This window comes from Dendropsophus ebraccatus, chromosome 6, assembly GCF_027789765.1.
Source record: "Dendropsophus ebraccatus isolate aDenEbr1 chromosome 6, aDenEbr1.pat, whole genome shotgun sequence".
Taxonomy (NCBI): Eukaryota; Metazoa; Chordata; class Amphibia; order Anura; family Hylidae; genus Dendropsophus; species Dendropsophus ebraccatus.
In genome coordinates, this window is record NC_091459.1 from 43654944 (window position 1) to 43676498 (window position 21555).

The 21555-nt window shown below is 42.0% G+C and overlaps 1 protein-coding gene across 2 annotated transcripts in view; it reads right to left on the reverse strand.

The window, feature by feature from the left end:
* Window positions 1-21555, reverse strand: part of NKAIN2 (sodium/potassium transporting ATPase interacting 2) — a 555517-nt gene that overhangs the window by 42625 nt on the left and 491337 nt on the right. For both annotated transcript variants that reach the window (XM_069973668.1, XM_069973669.1), the window contains one exon: window positions 9583-9643. In XM_069973668.1, the coding sequence (XP_069829769.1) occupies window positions 9583-9643 (61 nt within the window). The remainder of the gene's footprint in view (window positions 1-9582; window positions 9644-21555) is intronic.

The following is a 21555-nucleotide window of genomic DNA, read 5'->3' on the forward strand; positions in this document are numbered from 1 at the left end:
TACTCTGCAGAAAAGAAAGTGTATTCAAATCAATTGGTGTCAGAAAGTTATACAGATTTGCTAAATTATTCTATTTTAAAAATTTTTTTAAAAAAATGGTATACACTATTTGCAAATGTTATGCCAAATGGTATGTTTTTATGACAATTTTAGCAACATTAGCAATTTTTATATCTGTATTGGGTTTATGGCTTGCCATTAGCAGCGAGCTGTTGCATTTTTTGTGATTTTGTGTAGCACCTGATAAGTGTTGGAAGGTTTAATGCTGCGTTTACACGGAACGGTTATCGTGCGAATTTGCACGATAACGATCGAATTCGAACGATAATCGTACGTGTAAACGCAGCGAACGATCAAACGACGAGCGAGAAATCGTTCATTTTGATCTTACAACATGTTCTAAAATTGTCGTTCGCAAAAAATTCGCAGATCGTTCCGTGTAAACAGTCGTTCACCGATTTTTCCTATGTGCTTAAGCGATTGCAAAACGAATTTTCCGTACGATATATCATTCCGTCTAAACGCTGATCGTTTTTAAAAAAAAATTGTTACTTTGAAATCGTTAATCGTACGATCGGGCGAATTATCGTTCCGTGTAAACGCAGCATAACATTTTTAAATGTAAATTGTGTATAACTTTCTGACACCAGTTGATAAATTTTTTTTTTTTGCTCCGTTGTACAACTTTAAGAAAACTTTGCTTGTGTTACCACAGATCAGTATTACAGAGACATTGTGAATTTCCTACAGTTTATAAGAAGGTCTGCCGAACTTCTCCTGATGTGATTCCCAGCATCTCCTTCATTTACTGTAAAGATATTGTGGAATCAACGCTTTTGGAGTAAAAAAAAACCCAAAAAACTAACGGTAAACCATTTCTTCATGTTACTGCGCTTTATTTCAGATTTTGGTGATGAGGGGGGAGCTACACAGAGAGAGGTTAATCAACAGACGTAGATCATAATGGCAACCCCTATGCTTTTCACATCACTTTTCCCATTCATTGCTTTTCAATTGCTATGTCAAACCTCAGGTGGCACACAGATTTGATAAACTGTGTAATAGAAAAAGAGAATGCTTTTCTGTATCATGCAGATACAAGCAGAAGAAATAATTGCCACCCAAGAGTACTTTTCTTTTCTGCTGTTACAGAGGCACTAAGGAATTTTGCACTGCTTGTTTAAATACCATGCCTCGTCCAAGTAGCCAGTTATACACAGTAGGTGTACAGTATCTCTCTTTCCAGACAATTAAGGGAACTGAAGACGGCCAGTGGGCAGCCAAGCACTTTGTGTTACAAGCAATAATGATAATGTGCTCCAGTTCTTTAATTAGAAAACTTTGTGCATGATCGGAATTGGGAAGAGCGACACATTTGTGGCCAGCTGCAGCAGGCCGTATACCAAGGTGGGGATCCGTAGAATTTGGTTCCTGTAACGCAAAGAGGGACAGATGCAGTGCTGGGTTTATGTTGTCATTTGGTGCAATTCATTATGATATGTTATTCTCTGGTTTTATATAGACTGCAGACAGGGGGAAGTATACTATAGTATACAAAAACTTTGTTTTATGTGCATAGAGTTCCAAATCCTGTTTTCCTATACACAATCATTAATTGACTAATAAAGCCTGGATTTCCATACCCAGCATCGAGTGAGGGGTGCAACTAATGGGATGCCAACTACCTGCAGACGTTCGCTACTGAGGATACTATCTACAGTGTGAACCTAATTTTTCGGGTAACAACATACGAGGGGGGCCTGGTTACTGGGGGTACTGCCTATATTAAAAGCTACTGCTGCCCTAGGCACTAAACCTAAAGACGCCCCATCTTAGAGAGTGGTTTTGGCCACATGCATTTCTCTCCGTGTAGAAACATTGTCTAAATCGCGTTTTTCATGGTTTTTAACTCCTTAAACTATAAACAAATTTCCACATTGAATCAATGAGCTGTTAGAGCCATCTGCATATTGTGTGAAGGTGTCACATTTAACACCACCACACCAGACCTGAACAATATTGCCATACTGTGACTGGATAACACCGCCACACCAGACCTGACCAATACCACCATACCCCCCTCTCAAAAAGACAGCAGATTTACCGACCAGTCTGAACAGGAGATGGGAGACAAAAAACAAAAAACAACAAAAAAAAGCTGTTTCTTTCCCCCTGCTCCCTAATGCTGCCCTTGGCACCAAACCATGGGTTCCTAGTGGCAAATACGGCCCAGCACACCAGACCTGACTAATACCGCCATACTGTGACTGGATAACATCGTCATACCAGACCTGATCAATACCGCCATACCGTGACTGGATAACACCGCCATACCAGACCTGATCAATACCACCATACTGTGACTGGATAACACCGCCATACCAGACCTGATCAATACCACCATGGGAGGCGGGAGACTGCTCCCCGCTGCTGCCCCCTGCAAGGTGCTGGACCACGGGTGCCTAGAGGTAAATATGGCCCTGCCCTTTTTTGGTACTTAAAATAATGGCTGTTATTTTGAGTACCAATTAACATACTTTGGCGGCCGTCATTACAATGACGGCTTTTCGTACATTTATTTAAGTTTGGGTTGTAAGATGACCATGTTCAACACCCTTTTGTGTGTGGCTATTTCTAAAAGTCCATTGAATTTTGTTGAAAAGATTGTGACGGGACGATCAAAAACAAAATCTGTGTGTGAATAACTTAAAATAATGTCCCCTGTTCACTAAATAACGGCCACCAATAAATGCCTAAACATTAATTTGACGGCTTCTGTGAACAAAGGCTGTTATTCTATGCATTGTGTTAACTAATGTCTGTTGTTTCCATAGGCTTCATTGGAAATAATTGAAGTCTGGAAATAATGGATGTTGAGTATCAAATAACGGATGTTATTTTACTAAAAAAGACAGTGTGTGAATATGGCCTTACACTGACAGTTATAGTCTGTGGCTGGGTCTCACAGGCAGAGATACATGCAGGGCCGTATTTACCACTTGGCACCCGTGGTCCATTTTTTTTTGTCTCCCACCACCCAGAATTTTCGATGGGTGTGTGTGCGCGTGTGTGTGGGGGATTATAATATGGTGTGGCGGTGTTATCCAGTCACAGTGTGGCGGCATTGATCAGGTGTGGTATGGCAGTGTTATCCAGTCACGGTTTGGCGGTGTTATCCAATCACAGTATGGCAGTATTGGTCTGGTCTGGTATGACAGTACGGCGGTATTGGTCAGGTCTGGTATGGCGGTGTTATCCAGTCACAGTGTGGCGGTATTGGTCAGGTCTGGTGTGGCAGTGGTAAATGTGACGCCTGGAGCTATTACCTACCAATCTACCAATCCTGTGGTGAGAATTCCTTCACACAATAGGCAGACGGCTCTAATGAGTGATTTAATGTGGAAATTTGTTTATGTTTTAAGCAGTTAAAAAACATAAAAAACGCGATTCAGACAACGTTTCTACATGTAGAGAAATGCATGTGGCTGAAACCACGCTCCCATGGTTCTTAATCATGTGCTGTTTCCAGGATTAGTGGCCATACGCCTGTTAGTTACTGCATGAGGGTCTGGTTTCGGCTGCATGTGGTAACGTACAGTAAATGTGGGACTGCGGCCTAAGACTGATCAGATATCAATATGATGTTCAGTAACTAGAAAATCCTGATGCTAGTTGGTGAGTGAAGATGGGGCGTCTGCAGGTTTAGGGCCCAGGGCAGCAGCAGCTGGTAATACGGCCCTTGATAATTGATCTGACCCCTGGATGCTGTGGCAACCATCAGCAACCTCGCAAGCGAATCACAAGTTTGCTGGTGGACTACAAGGGAAGTCCCCTCTACCTTTCAACCCTGTAAGTAACTGTAGAGACCCGCAGCAGCCCAGTCTCTAGTTATGGCATGAGCTTGGTTGTGTTTGAGCTCTGATTGTGTGATACTAGCAATTAAGATTATTTTTTGGAGGAAGGAAGAGAATGGGGGGGGGGGGGGGGGGGTGTCTAAACCTTTAAATTTAATCTGTAAGCTGCAATATATGTTCCAAACTGCTGACACCTGACCCAGCTTGGGAAAGTCTCTTTTTGTCTTGGTACCAGAACATAAAAGAACTAAAAACTTTTCTTGGAAGAACAGCCGGATATATGAAAAGTACTATGTATATCCTTGCTATAACAGCTATCTAACACAGTCAGTAGTTTGGAACGTGAAGTGCAGCTGACAGATTCCCTTTAAATAAGGTTCAGAAGGGAAAGGGTTTTTTTCTGAGGTCAAAAAGGGAAAGATCAGAAGCAATATTATAAAATATTATTTTACGGAAAGAGTAGTAGATGCTTGGAACAAATGTGGTTGTTAAATACAATCCAGTTGACCCAGCTCTGTATAACACTCCAGATGAACTTAACTATGTCTGTTGATTACAGATCTCCAGCCATACGCAGCTAAGTCAACCGGTGCTTTAGGCATCTGCTTACCTTCTAACTTGGTGATTATAGAAGAACAGTTAATGGAGTGTAGTTTGGAATATTTTTATGTCTCTATAATAGTGTGCATTTGAGTTTACCCTTATATAGTTATTGTATAGAACATTGTTTTATTGTTCTCTTCGATTTTCTCTTCATTTATGTTAAAAATGAACTCTCTGATATGAATTAAATGTCTCCATTCCTCAAAAAGAAAAGAGGAAATGAAAATGAGTCCAGAAATCTAATTACATATTGTATCCCTGGTGTCTATTGAGAGAAAATCGGAGTGTGTCTCAGCGGGATATTATTAGTACAGGTAAGAAGAGGAAACTTTCATTACTTTTAATTGTGGAATGGGAGAATGGGAATTGGTGGTGAAATTAGGTCTTCACCGTCACATAGGGATGTTACTTAAACTGTCCAGATTGTGTCAGTCACTAGAAGAGCTCTACCAGTTTTGGTAGTTTTTTTAAAAATTTCCTGTCTACATGTATTATCTACCGTATTTTCTGGCGTATAAGGCGACTGGGCGTATAAGACGACCCCTTACTTTTACTGCCTTATACTGTACGTCGGAAAATACGGTACATAATACATCTAGACAGCCCTGCTGCAGTCATGCAGGGGTTAAGTGCAAAACAAACAAACATTTAACTCACCGTTCCTGGCCTCTGCGCCTCCCGTTCCCGGGGCAGGCAGTGTGACGTACACTACCTGTGCCAGAGATGGAGATCGCCGAACCTCTCCCGGGCAGCCGAGCGTCTCATCAGAGAGGCTTGGAGATGATCGGCTGCCGGGAGAGCTTCGGGAGAATGAAAGAGGCGCTGGAAGTTCCCGAAGCCTCTCTCATTCTCCCGAAGATCTCCCGGCAGCCAGGCGTCTCCGACCCCCTCCGATGAGACTCTCGGCTGCCCAGGAGAGGTTCGGCGATCTCCATCTCCAGCGTAAACTACCTGCGCTGGGAACGGTAAGGGAAGCGCGCGGAGGCCGGGAACGGGCCCTAGGTGAGTTATGTTTTTTTTTTATAGTGGTTGCCCCATACGGTGGGATGGGGCCATCTTTGAGACCCCCCACCGTATGGGGCAACCATATCCGGCATATAAGACGACCCCCGACTTCTAAGAAGATTTTTCAGGGTTAAAAAGTCGTCTTATACTCTGGAAAATACGGTATATTACTCTGAATGTAAATAAAAGGGAAACTATCAGCATGTTTATGCATATATAAACCTACTGATAGTTCATGGTAGCTGCTTACCTCATCTTACTGGCGCGGCTCTTTTAAATCCTTCTGTTTTTAAGATTTTAGTTGCTTAAAAATATACACATTAGCTCCTTTGAAGCCAAGCCAGGTGACCCCCAGGTTGCTACCCCTGGCTTGGCTTGCTTAAAGGGGAGAGTGAGGTGCAGCAGGAAGCAACTTAGACAGGACAGCAGTGGGAAACACTGGCAGGATACTTGGGCAGAATAAATGGGCTGGATATAAAGGCAGGATACATGGACAGGACAGGCTGAGAGCATGGTATAGGGATAAGCATATTAAGGCTCCAACAGGGAAGTCAGGGGAAGCAAAAATTTTAAACATGCAAATTAGCTCCTTTGGAGCACTGGAGACATTCATGTGTCCCTCCCAGAGCACCGTTTGGTCTGCCCGCTGTCTTTGATGCTCATGCCTACTCATGCACATGAGCATATGGAATATCAGTAGGTATGAGTAGCAAAGGCGGCAGGTGGTCTAAATGGTGCTCTAGGGAGCTGAAGAATGCTCTGATGCTTCAAAGGAGTTATTTGCATATTTTCGTTTTAGTTTCTTACAAGGATCAGAAGAATCAGGATAGTAAGAAGATGAGTAACAAACAGGGGTGTGGATCCGCTGGACCACAGCAAGTGATGGAGTTTGCTGCACCAGGGAGCGGACAGTCTAAGGGGCCGCTGGTCTTCACTACAGCCTGCGGCAAGGCAGGACGGACAGGTGAGAGGGCCACAGCGCTGGCGGAGGTCCCAACATCAGGGATGCGGTACCTACCGGGCCAGAGGAGTAGACATTGCAGCAGCCCATGGTACGGGTTGCCGCCGCAGCAGCAGTAACAAGATGTAGGCAGCTCCTGGGAATTATCAGCAGGTTTGTATGCTTAGTTTCCCTTTAAGCATATATAGCACAGGGAGAAGAAATAAAGTAGTAATAAATAAAAGCTTTAAGCAAATATTACTTTTATAGATATAATGTTAGAAATGAAAGCTACTGTTCGATATTAGAAAAAAGTTTACTTATTTAGTAAGAACACCACTCAATACGAGACATAGCCCACGGACAAGGGTGGTGTTAGCTTTGTAAATAAAAGGATTAGATGCTAGAGTACTTATATTAGATGCTAAACCTATTAGATTAATAGCTATATGACACCATAATAAAATCTCCACCATATGCATCTCCTTATTCACAATTGTAAAAGTATCCAGTTCACCGATACTTCACTTACGGGGAGATTTATCAAAGGGTGTAAAATTTAGACTGGTGCAAACTGGCCACAGCAACCAATCACAGATTAGCTTCCAGCTCTGGTGAAAGACAACAACAACCAGGTCCTTCAGGGAGTTCAGGAACCCAACCAGATCCTCTACAGTGGTGGCGCAGGTATAATAAGGGTAGTCAATGGTAGATTTAGCAGTTATAACTACCAATAATTATTATGACTCCCAAACTGAGATAGTAGTACCAAAGAAATAAAATAAATGTATTAAAAGTAGCGACGCATTTCGGCACTATAATCCATCAGTGCCTTTCTCAAGCGGGCCCTGTCTCCGGTGTCCTCCGCAGACAAAATTCCATGCAGCCAATCAAATTCCATGCAGCCAATCACTGACTCACCTCTGCAGTAACAGCCTGCACAGCCAATCAGTGATTGAAACTGGACAGCATTGCAGGGGCAGCGATGAGTGACAACCTGCTCAGCCAATCACTGGCCATGGCACTGTCCCATCTCAGTCAGTAATTGGCTGAGTGGGCTGGAGGCAGCTGGAGACACCAGAGACACAGAGGAGGACACCAGGGGAGTGAGGGCAGGTGAGTATACCTTCTTTTTGCCATGTGGGGCTACCATGTTTAACACATTTGCTTTGCTTTGCTTTGTTAACTAAGAACATTTTTGCAAACTTTGTTGCGATTCCATCTTTGCTTTGTTCATCACTTGTTACAATATTAATTTGACAACTGGACAACTGATGTGTGTGTAGGGAAGCAGCTCACAATAACACAACTAAAGAGCAGTATAATCCATGCAGTGCAGGAAAATAAGCAATAAGTAATACAGTGTTTAATACTGATTTTCTCTACTGTGTAATGCAATGGATTTTAGCTATTCTTCACAGACTGGTACTGCTTGTGGCATTGCGAGGGGATTTTGCTTTCAAAGTACATTTGCCCTGAAAAGCAAGACCATTGTAAGATGAAAGTACTAAACCTAAGGCTATCGTAAGTTGACAGATCACTTTATATACTGTAGCATACAACATAGCCTAAATACTCAATAATATGAGACATTATATAACTACCAGCACAAATAAAATAAAAGCAATTTTCTTGGTCTTGGTACTTACTTATTGCATGCAAAAGTGTTCAATTCACATTAATAAAGACATATACTGTAATCTGCTATGCTTCTTTAAGACTATGAAGCGAAGCAGAAGATTTGGAGATCTTCATGAAATAAACACAACATTAACCCAAATAAGTCTATATTATGGCATCATTCTGCAAAAAGTTTTGACCTAACAATAAAAAGAGGTTTTGTTGAATTTCCACTATCACTTTCTTAGGATGGTTATAGAACTCTTTACTTTGGTTGACAAGTTTTCTGTTTTAAAGGGGTTATCCGATTAAGCAAAACACATGTTCAATAATCCCCCACCCCCCCAATCGGATCCATACTTGTTATTACTTTATCAGTCTTCTTCCCAAGTTCTGAGTCCACTGCCTTCTGCTCAAGACATTTTCTCTGTCCAGCTATGAACTTCCTCTTCCCCTCTCCTTTCAGAGATAGCAATTTGTATCTGCACTCTGTGATGACAGAAGGGTTAAAGGGAACCAATCAGTCCGCTTGGGCTGATATGGTTCCCTTGAGCATTGTATAAAGCACCTGGAGCGGCCCCGGCACGTACCGGCCGCAGCCGCAGCAGGTGCTTTATAATGGAGAAAATGACTTTTATTCCCCGGCTCGTGACTAGATACGAGCGGGGAAGTAGTCATGGTGGGCGGTTCCCCGCTCGTATCTAGTCACTGCGCTCTGCCTGTCAGCGCGCTCAGAGGGGATGATTGACAGGCAGAGAGGTCCCTTACTGGCCTCTCTGCCTTTCAATCATCCCGCTAAGCGCGCTGACAGGCAGAGCACAGTGACTAGATATGGGCTGATTGGTTCCCTTTAAAGAAGTCCGGGCAGACTTCTTTTTTTCACAAGTGCTGGGGAGGGGTAGGATAAAAGAAATAACATGCTGGCACCTCCCCTGCTCCAGTCATGGTGTGCGCATACTGCCTATCTGATCCCCAGGTACCCCCCCCCCCCCCCCCGGCCGCTGAGTGGACCTGACACTTCACAACCCGGGTTCCCACTTAGACAAAGCAGTTGGCCAGGGACCAGATTGGTGGTAAGCAGCCACCAGCGCTGGAGCCATAGAGATGAGAGCATGTTATTTCTTTTATCGTCCCCCTCCTCACCACTTGTGAAAAAAAGAGATCTGCCCAGACTTCTTCTGTAATCTGAGGTCAAATTGCTGGTGAATTCCCTGTGATTAACCCTCCTGGCATGACAGAGTGCAGAGACATCCAGCCAGGGACACTGAAGGAAGCAGGAAAGAGAGAGTTCAGAGAGGGGATGGAGAGAACAGGTCACATACATTTTTCTGTGTATTTAGCAGAAGGCAGCAGACTCAGAACTTAGAAAGGAGACAGATAAAATAATAACAAGCATATTGCAGATTGTCAGTCTCCAGTAGGTGGAGAATACTGAACATGTATTTTACTTAACCCAATAACCCCTTTACAAAACATTTCTCGACGCATTTTAATGTGTTCTGCTTGATGTCACTGAAGTTTATAACCAGGAAAATAATACGTGAAAGCGTGAATACTTACAACTGTCCTCTTCTTCAGAAATACATTTCAAGACATAACAGGCATAGATGAACCCAACGAGCTGAAATAAAACGAATATATGTTAGGGTATAGAGTCAATAATACGTTGTTTACAGTAGTTTGGTTGGTTTACAGCACTACATATGCTATATCATAGAATGGTGGATTATTGTCCTTATTTTAATGTGTATTTTACACACATAAAATATTTTAAAATCCAGGTAGGTGTAAAAGCAGAATATTTCATCAATCATTTAAAAACAATAGAATAACATTTTCATTATGCACAAAACAAATGATATAAATAGGAAACATAACGGATAAGTATGTGACATTGCATATCTTATTTAATGACGATAGTCTAGTAGCAATTATACTATTGCTGTTCTCCCTGGCTGCTATTTAACAAATGACAGCCTCAATGTAATGATCTCCCTAGTTTAAAAGCATAGGGCAGTGTAGAGCAGTGTAAGCTGTGAATCCAGCACTGCTTGAGATGTAACACTTTCCAGATGCTGCAGCTACATAAGCTTGTCACCCTTCTCCTTCATCCCAGCAGCTTTCTCCTCCTCCACCACCTATCCATAGACTTCTATAGGCGGTATGTAACTAGATCCCTCTGTTAGGCATCAATTCATCTCCACCATTCCCTGAATGTCCTTGGGACATAATACAGTTTATGGATGGGAAGGTTCTTAATAGACGGCTTCTTTTTAGAGGACCAGTGGTCAATCAAAATAAATAAATAATCATTTGTTTTAACCATTTTATAGCTTCAGGTGTTTTCTTTTTTGCTTTACCCCTCAGTTCCTAAGATATTGGGGGTTTCCTGTTTGGGTGACTATCTGTACCTTTCAGTTAATAGTGAGATGTGTGAAAATTTTATTACAAATTTGCATGTGACTCATAGGCTAAGTTGGTGTGAATTCATCTCAGAAGTGGCAGCCACTACGGTCAGCAGGGGTCCCGGAGACGCCACAGGGGGACACCAGGGAAGCACCGAAAGGTAAGAATAAGGTTACTATGTTAAAGGGTATCGCTATATAAAAAGCTTCAGAGTACCCATTTATGGTCATAATTAGCATGGTCCTTACAGGGTTAAAGGTGTTTTACAAATCCCCATGTGAGGCTAGTAGTATAAGCATATGAAATACAATATTTATCAGAAATGAAGACGTCTCATGTTCTCTTATTAACCTTATTGTCAATGAATCAGTTGTACTATTTTGTCTCCCCTGGACATTTCCACGAGTTGTGCACACACAGTGGTGGCAGTACCTGCACAGATCTCTTGTTCACACAGGTCCTTGAAAGAGCTCTAAATCTGTGCACCTTAAAGAGGTACTCTAGAGAAAAAATTGCATTTAAATAAACAGGTTAAATAGGTTTGTAAATTACTTCTACATTAAGAAAACCCTCAGGTCTTCCAGTACTTATCAGCTGTTGTTTGCCTCGCAGGAAGTGGTGTATTCTTTCCACCCTGACACAATACTCTCTGCTGCCACCTCTGTCCATAACAAGAACTGTCCAAAGAAGGAGCATTTTTTTTAAATGGGGATATTACGATTTACTACTGCTTTGGACAATCCAGGACAGTAGGAAAGGAAAGGTTTCCTATGGGGATTTGCTACTGCTTTGTACAATTTCTGACATGGACAGAGGTGGCAGCAGACAGCACTGTGTTAGACTGGAAAAAATACAGTTGATATGTATAGAGAGCTTGAGATTTTTAAATAGAAGTAAATGACAAATCTGTATAACATACTGATGCCAGTTGATTTAAAAAATTTTTTTCCCCACCGGCATACCCCTTTAACTCCAGCACGTAAACATTTATGTCACCCCCTTAGAGATGAGCGAACCGGGTTCGGGTTCGAGTCCATCCGAACCCGAACATTCGGCATTTGATTAGCTGGGGCTGCTGAACTTGGATAAAGCTCTAAGATTGTCTGGAAAACATGGATACAGCCAATGACTATATCCATGATTTCCACATAGCTATAGGGCTTTATCCAACTTCAGCAGCCACCACTAATCAAATGCCGAAAGTTTGGGTTCGGATCAACTCGAGCATGCTCCAGGTTCACTCATCTCTAATCCTTATGTAAAGTTTTAAATAGATCTTTATGTCCTTGGTCACCGCCATCCATACAATACAATAGCTCTGGAATTAGATTAGCTTCAGTCATCGCTGTGGTATTTAATCTGCTAGAAGACGTAGTATAGAAATGTCAACCTAAATAGTTTATCCAGAATAGGTAAACAATTGTATTTCTATAAAGAGCCTATAAATATGCATGACACCAGCTTAATTAATTATTGATTAGGATGAACAAGCAAATACGCTTTTCATTCCCTTCACTTCCATGTCTACAGCTAATGTAGTGTCACAATTATCATTATGAATATCTGCCGCGCACATGCTTGGAGCCGACATCTAACAGGATAATGAGCAATGCACTATGGCAAAGAAAGGCAATAAAACAACCAGGAGATATTGCTCTGAGTCTCGACTTCAATATGTACTCATGTCATGTAGTATTCTGGATAGATTCATCAGATAAGTCGGTTTCGGCATATGGGTTGGCATTTATCTTCAAGAGAGATTTGATTTCATTTTTAAGACATTTTCATATCGGTCTGAAGTATGTGCTGGAAAAGCAGCAGAAAATTAATGAATCCCTCCTATATTGCAATATTGGCTGTCAAAAATATCCTGTTTGTTTAAAAGAATCAGAATTGCAGCAAATAACCGAGTAAAACACAGTCTTTACCTACAAACCTTTGGCAATAATTTTAGTGTCTTGTCACGTGCTCTCTAAGCAGATTACCCATTCTGGTATTTTTAGCCTAGCCGAACGTGAGCCTTATGGTGAATTCAGAATGACCCGGAGAGATCAAATAAATCCAACATGCAATTTAAGTCTCCAAATGTCATTCTGTGTGATCCTTGGCGGTATGACAGACAAAAAATGTGTGATACTCATCACACACGGTTCCCTAATATATGGCATCTACTGGCATTTGTTGTCTTAAAGGGAGGAATGTACCAACTTGGTATCTTCACTTCTATGACGATCTGAACTATATAACAATAACCAAATACAATTTTGATGGTGAATGTTGTAAAAAAATTTTATTAAAAACTTAACAATATAACTTATTTTTGTTAACCTCTTCAGGACACCGTAGATTTCGGTCTTAAGGACCTCTAAGAGCCGTAACGCTTTTATCATTCCACCTACAGGGCTGTTTGGGGCTCATTTTTTTGCACCATGAGGTGTAGTTTTTATTGGTTTCATATTGTTGTAAATTGGAATTTCCGATGATTTTTTTATTCATTTTGTTCTGATAATGTGATAAAAAAATATACCATCCTGGCCCTTTTTTTTCTTTTCATTTACCCTGTTTATCATTCGCAGGAAGTGATGTATTCATACCAGTCTGACACAGTGCTCTCTGCTGCCACCTCTGCCCACAACAGGAATTGTACAGAGCAGTAGCAAATCCCCATAGTAAACCTTTCCTTTCCTGCTCTGGACAGTTCCTGACATGGACAGAGATGGCAGCAGAGAGAACTGTGTCAGACTGGAAAGAATACACCACGTCTTGCAAGACATACACCAGCTGATAAGTGCGCAGTTGTCTGATCTTGTGACTTTTAAATAGAAGGTTACAAATCGATAAAACTTTCTGACACCAGTTACAAGGGTACTCCAGCAAAAAGTTTTTCCTTTCAAATCAGCTGTTGTCAGAAAGTTTTATAGATTTGTAATTTACTTCTACTTAAAAATCTCAAGTCTTCCAGTACTTATCAGCTACTGGATGTACTGCAGAAAGTGGTGTATTATTTCCAGTCTGACACAGTGCTTTCTGCTGCCATCTCAGCTATGCCATACCATCTAATTTTGATTTTTTTTTTTTTTTTTTTTAAGTTTTGGAAAATTGCTGCTAAACTTAAAAAAGTAAAAAGGTGTTTATGAATTGATACCAACGCAAAGTAGACATGTAGTCAATGGGATTTAATAACTAACTTATATGGCATATGGATTTGGCATTTCATATTTGGAGAAAAAACATTATTACCATTAAGTTGGGCCAGTCACATTTGAAAAATGGTCCCTGGTCCCTAAGGCTATTATTGGCCCAGTCCTAATAGATGCCTATTGCAATATTACCAAACAAAAAAGCCTCTGAATAGACAAGTACACCTTGTTGCAAACTGAGACTTGAATGGGTCAGCTGTGCAACAACTTTATGCATAATTCTTTTTGGTACCATGTACTGTATGTAATCCAAATCACTCTTGAAGCAAAGCAAATTTTCCCATAAGAAATCATTGAAATGCAGACAAATGGTTGCACACCCCAAAAATAATGATTTTTCATTCTGAATAACATGTTAAATAAAGAAACAAACATTTAGAAACTGCAGAATATGTGATATAAGTTACTGTACAGTAATGGAGAGGATGGGAAACACAAGGGCAGCTCTCTGGGGAGAGAGAGGTTACAGCTATGAAGAGATTACCTATGCAGACCATGCCCCTCCCCTGCTTCCCCTCCCACCCAGTACAGGGAGCTCGTAAACCAAAGCAATGCTCTTAAACCAAGTTACAATTTTGAAAAACTATGAGCTCTTCTTGCAAAATGCTTTCAATCCATGTTACTCTTAAACCAAGGTACCACTGTAACTGCATTCGTTTACTGAGCTTATTACACGACTCGATAATCATTTAGCAAGGGCTGCATGGACATCGTTAGCTTAAACTGTATACATCACCTCCCTGGTCCCTGGTGTTTTTCTGCTCTCTCCTTGCTTTTTGGAGTCACCGCTGTAGCTTCAGAGTGGGTCTCTGTCCCGTACTGCCATGACCAGTGATTGGCTTAGCGGCCTGTTAGTTCAGAGACCCGCTCTGAAGCTACAGTGTCAGCTCCAGAAAGCAAGGAGAGAGCAGAAAAACACTGGGGGCCGCTGAGAGGTAATGTACAGTAGTTTATTATTTTCTTCACACAGTCATCAGCCTTTGCCCATGCATTACTATTACGTATGGTGATGGGCAGAAAGCACCCAATAATTTTAGTTCAGGACCAAAAGATACGTTGTCATCAGCTAATCGCTGTCTCTATTGCATGGAGGGATAATCGGACGAATCGGCCTGATTTGTCTGATTATCACTCAGTGTAGAAGGGCCCTAAGTATTGTTTCAATATCAAATGATCATACAGTGAACATACAGTACAGATTTTGTACTACAGCTTCTCCATCCATCATACAATGTGCATTGTGGCAATTTTCTTTTTTAAATGACCAACCCATAGAAAACCACTTTTAATGCAAGTGTGTACTGTATTTTTGGTTAGGGGTACTTACCTTCTTATAATTTAATTTAATTATTTTAAAGGAGTTCTCAGAGTTTATTGATTTATTTTTCCAGAAATGGCACCTGTCTTGCACCTGTATTGCAGATACAAGTCTTTTTTGCCAACAGATGAATTAGGGTCCTTTTACTCACATAAATATCTGACAGATTACCTGACAGATTTTTGAAACCAAAGCCAGGAATTTTCCAATCCATTCCTGCCTTTGGCTTCAGATATCTGTGTGAGTAAAAGGACCCTAAGGCTGGGTTCACACTACGTTTTTGCAATCCGTTTTTACATCCGTTTTTTGCAAATAAAACAAAAAAAAAAAAACGGATGAAAAACGGATAGAAAAAACGGGTCCAAGTGTGTGCATCCGTTTTGATCCGTTTTTCCATTGACTTCGATTTTTTTTTACATACTTTATTACATTTTATAAAAATACCATTTCCCCAAGTGTCCACTTTTCCACTAAGACCATGGATCAGTATAAAAGACCTATTGTTCCACTGGAGTCATCTCCGCGGGGCACCCGATAACATTCTCGGGAGAACTTACCACTACCTCCACACCACCTCCCTCTAGCTACTAATAGCTACAGTCACTAGCCCCGCCCACCCGCACGAGGACCGCTCCCCAGCCCGGGCCCCGCCGGACCTTCAACCATTCAATATAAATAAATATCATCCAAAGTTATATAAAGTAACTTAGTAATACGGATCTCAACTCCCTTCCAGGCGACACAGAAACAGATCCAGCCCCAGCATCCCTACACAGCCAATCAACAACCATACTTGACAGTGATGTAATAACCTGTGACGGTCACGCACCTTTACCAGATGAGCATTCAACCACAGGTCTGCACACAGAGTCCATTAATAGTCTAGCACGGAACCCAGTGGCGGATTAAATGTACCCTGGGCCCCGGGCTGTCCACCCAACCTGCCCCCCCCGGTCAATCCGCCCACATTATAATCCACTACTGCCCCCGCCAATGCTGTCCCCAATAAACACTGCCTGCCTCCTCTCCCTGCTGGCCACAATAAACATAATGTTTGGTCCCTTGCTGCACAGAGGATGTCAGGAGAGGAGGGTGCTGATCTTATAGGGGAGGTCCCAGCATCCCAGCAGCACAGTGGATGTCAGGAGAGGAGGGTGATAATCCTATAGGAGATGGTCCCCCTCTTCCCCCTTATAGATGGTCCCCCTCTTCCCCCCTTATAGATGGTCCCCCTCTTCCCCCTTATAGATGCCCCCCCTCTTTCCCCCTTATAGCTGGTCCCCCTTTCCCCCCCTCTTATAACTGGTCCCCCTTCCCCCCTTATAGCTGGTACCCCTTCCCTCCCCTTATAGATGGTCCCCCTTCCCCCTTAAAGATGGTCCCCCTCCCCCCTTATAGCTAGTCCCCCTTCCCTCCTTATAGATGTTCCCCCCTTTCATCCCCTTATAGCTGGTCCCCCTTCCCCCCTTATAGCTGGTCCCCCTCCCCCCCCCTTATAGCTGGTCGCCCTTTCCCCCCTTATAGCTGGTCCTCCTTCCCCCCCTTATAGCTGGTCCCCTTTTCCCCCCTTATAGCTGGTCCCCCTTCCCCCCTTATAGATGGTCCCCTTTTCCCCCCTTATAGCTGGTCCCCCTTTCCCCTCCCTTATAGCTGGTCCCCCTCCCCCCCTATAGCTGGTCCCCCTTCCCCCCCCCTTATAGATGGTCCCCCTCCCCCCCCCCTTATAGATGGTCCCCCTTCTCCACCTTATAGCTGGTCCCCCCTCTCCCCCCCTTATAGCTGGTCCCCCCTCTTCCCCTTTTCCCCCCCCTTATAGATGGTCGCCCTTCCCCCCCAGCAGATAACACAAAAAAAAACAACACAACTCACCTGCCTATCGTTCCCCCGTTGAGCCTCTCTCCTGCAGCCTCCGGCTGATGCGCGGCTGCCGGGGGTGTCCCGTCCTATCCCCTGCTGCGCGCGCATCAGAGAGCTCCCTGTGCGCCGGAAGTCACAGCCACAGGCGCACAGAGAGCTCTCTGATGCGCGCTGCCGGGGATAGGACGGGACACCCCCGGCAGCCGCGCATCAGCCGGGGGACAGTTAACAGTGGCGGATTATAATGTGGGCGGCATGGTGTGGGCCCCGGGCGGCCGCCCAAACCGCCGATATTATAATCCGCCACTGACTAAACCTCCCCAGACTCGCAGGAGAATTCTGGTACCGGCTCAATCTCTGCTACGGACTTCGATTATAAAAAAAAAAAAACGAAACAAAATGGATCCATTTTTTTTGCGGACACAAAAACGTGGTCAACCTCATTTTTGTGTCCTCTTTCAGTTTTGATGATTTTTTTTTTTTAGAATGGAAGTCAATGGAAAAACTGATGCACACACATGCATACGTGTTTTATATCCGTTTTTCAACCATTTTTGGCAAAAAACGGATAAAAAAAAACGAATTGCAAAGATGTAGTGTGAACCCAGCCTTAACTGTAAACGGCTCATCTTTATAAAACAGTAAAAATCACCCTTAATTTGTGCCATGAGTATGCCCTTTGCATTTTCGGCTGGAGGGGCACCTTTTTACACTACAGTCAAAACAGAAAATCACTACCAAATACAATGGTTTCATTTTATTTATCTTTGTTTTTTTATTACATACTTACTGAAAATTAAATTGAGGCATGGATACTGTTCCATAATTTAATATAACACACACAACTTAACCAAATTGTACTTAAATATATGATTTAACATGACACCTTAATATAGACAATGAAGTTGGTGTGTGCTTTAAGCAACCCTCTATACAGTATATTCATGAATGTGTCCTAAATTAGGAAGAACAGGCTGCCGCCTAATGAAAACAATGATGTGGGATGGGGGCAGGTGTTCTGGGAAGATTAATGATATGACAATTCGAGGGATAGAATAGGTTCTTGCCCTCATTTAGATTGAATAATGTGTAGCTTTTCTGTAACTGCTGTTTGTCACCAGACTAAATATCAGGCACAATTTGGTTTGTCTTTTCACTAGAAACATTAACATTATATTGAGACCTTATGTGAAGGACAAGGCTACAAATTAGAAAATCACATTTACTTAGGGTATGCTTCAGCTGACAGAGTTATTTTACAAAGCATAGTGAATATCACATAGTGTTTTCATAAAACCTGAGGAAAATCAAAGTTCAAGCAGAAAATATGGGGGGAAATTCATCAAACATGGTGTAAAGTGAAACTGGCTCAGTTGCCCCCTAGCAACCAATCAGATTTCACCTTTTATTTTCCAAAGAGTCTGTGAGGAATGAAAGGTGGAATCTGATTGGTTGCTAGGGGCAACTGAGCCAGTTTCACTTTACACCATGTTTAATAAATCTCGCCTAATGTCATTGATACTTTTCCTAATGTGACAACATAAGTAGAGAGTATTAAAAAGTAGATTTTTTTTTAAAACATGATAAAATATACAATCTATACAATGCACTAAACTGTTGGTAATATGGCAGACTGTATACCTGTAGGAAGTGATTTGTAACTTGTTTAGCTCTTCTCACTATAACTTCCACAAGAATTGTTAGCTATGATGGATTTAAAGGGGAAATAGGGGAAAAAAATATTTTTTTTAATCAGCTAAAACCAGAAAGTAAGATTTGTTAATTGCTTTTATTTCAAAACCTTAAAGTGACACTGTCACCTCCTTTTTGCATTCTGACATCTCTACACAGGTGTATAGGGTAAATTTTACGTTTTTCATACCTTATTTTATATCATACCTCATGGTGCTTGTTCAAGTAAAAAGTGATCTTTTATCAACTGCAAATTGTGTTAAGTGGGCGGGGCCTCACGGCATCAGCCCCACTTAGCCCCGCCCACAATACCACCGTTGGTCACGCCCCTCGCTGGCCATTGGAACAGGCTGGCCGAAAGGTCTAGACCCCACCCCCTTTACGTCGTCCAACCAAGGGGCGGGGCCAATGGTGGGCGGGACTAAGTGGCGCTAATGCCGCGAGGTCACGCCCACTTAATACAATCTGCAGTTGATAAAAGGACACCTTTTACTTGAACAAGCACCATGACGTATCATATGAAATAAGGTATGAAAAACGCTAAATTTACCCTTTACACCTTTGTAGAGATGTCAGAATGCACAAGGGAGGGGGGTGACAGTGTCACTTTACGTCATCTAGTACTTATCAGCTGCTGTATGTCCTGCATGAAGTGGTGTATCCTTTCCTGTTTGATACTGTGCTTACTGTGACAGGATCTGTCCAAAGTAGTAGAGGTTTTCTATGGGGATTTGCTACTCATATGGACAGTTCCTGACATGGACAGAAGTGGCAGCAGAGAGCTCTGCGTCAGACTGGAAAGAATACACCACTTCCTGCAGGACATACAGCAGCTGATATGTATTGGAAGACTTAAGATTTTCAAATAGAAGTAATTTACAACTCTATATAACTTTCTGGGGCAAGTTGATTTGGAAAAAAAATGGCAGGAATACTCCCTTAACCCAGAAAATAATCTCATCGCTATATCATTTTTTTTTTTTTACAGTGGATTTAAAAAACAACTTGATACAGTAGAAATTAAAATGGTTGGTGGATCCTATAACCAGTAAAGTATTAATAAAAATACAGATACACAATAATTTTTTAAGCCTTAGAGGTAACTGTGCTTCTGTTTTTTCATATCAAATATGGGCGCATGCAGCTATTGGGGTCCTGCAGATCATTTAGATTTCATGTATATGATATTGTCCTTTCCTAAATTAGAGGGCTGTTCAATGGAAATGTTTTTAATCCATATCGATATTAATGATATTTAATGATATTAAAGTGAGTGTAAAAGATGCAATAGTGGGCGATGACTGTGATGATGTGGAAGCATTATGGGTAGAACTACAGAAGGAGGTAAAGAGTGAAAAAAATTATTCTTGGTGTAATCTATAGACCCCCCAACATTACTGAGGAGGTAGATGGCCAGTTGAATAGACAAATAGAGCGGGCTGCCCGGGAGGGAACAGTAGTGATAATGGGGGACCTCAACTACCCAGATATAGATTGGGGTCGCGGTTCAGCTAAAACCACAAAGGGGAGGGAATTTCTTAACCTCCTACAGGATAATTTTCTGGGCCAGTTTGTGGAGGAGCCAACTAGAAGTGATGCCTTGTTGGATCTGGTTATTTCTAACAACGCTGAGCTGGTTGGGGATGTCACTGTCCATGAACACCTGGGTAATAGTGACCACAATATAGTGACTTTTAGCTTAAAGTGTAGAAAAGAAAAACATGTTGGGAGAGCAAAAACTCTTAATTTTAAAAGGGCCAATTTTCCTGGGTTAAGGGCAGAACTTCAGGGCATAGACTGGGAGCGGCTGTTGTCACATACGGATACAGCTAATAAATGGGAAATCTTCAAATCCACATTAAATAACTGTACTGCCAAATATATTCCTATGGGTAACAAATATAAACGGTTAAAATCCAATCCCACATGGCTTACAACCGAGGTTAGAAGGGCTATAAATGAGAAAAAAAGGGGCATTCAAAAAATATAAATCAGAGGGGTCAGCTGTAGCATTTAAACATTACAAAGAAGTCAACAAAACCTGTAAAAATGTAATAAAAGCAGCAAAAATTCACAATGAAAGGCAGGTAGCTATAGATAGCAAAAGAAACCCCCAAAAATTCTTCAAATATATTAATGCAAAAAAACCAAGGTCAGAGCATGTAGGACCCCTAAATAATGGCGACGGGGAATTAATAACTGGGGATCAGGAGAAAGCTGAGTTACTTAATGGGTTCTTCAGTTCTGTATATACAAAAGAGGATGGAGCTGTGGTGGGTGGGTAATGTACTGAACTGGTTTACTATAGATATGGTCCAAGATAAATTAAACAAAATCAATGTAACCAAAGCTCCAGGGCCTGATGGATTGCACCCCAGAGTTCTTAGGGAACTCAGTTCTGTAATTTTTCTACCCTTGTATGAAATATTCCGTGATTCTTTGCTTACTGGTATTGTGCCGAGGGACTGGCGTAAGGCAAATGTAATACCGATCTTCAAAAAGGGCTCTCGAACTTCCCCAGGTAACTATAGACCCGTAAGCTTAACGTCCATTGTGGGGAAACTATTTGAGGGGCTTATAAGGGACTACATCCAGGAATATGTAGTGGCTAATAGTATTATAAGTGATAACCAGCATGGTTTTACTAAGGACAGAAGCTGTCAAACCAACCTAATATGTTTCAATGAAGAGGTAAGTAGAAGCCTGGATGGCGGCGCGGCTGTGGATATAGTGTACCTGGATTTTGCAAAAGCGTTTGACACAGTTCCTCATGGACGTCTGATGGGTAAGTTAAAGTCTATCGGTTTGGAAAATTTTATGTGTAACTGGATTGAAAACTGCTTAATAATCGTACCCAGAGAGTGGTGGTCAATGATTCCTACTCCGAATGGTCCCCGGTAATAAGTGGTGTACCCCAAGGGTCAGTACTGGGCCCTCTTCTGTTTAACTTGTTTATTAATGATATTGAGAATGGAATTAACAGCAATGTTTCTATCTTTGCAGATGACACCAAGCTTTGTAGTACAGTACAGTCTATGGAGGATGTGCAGATGTTACAGG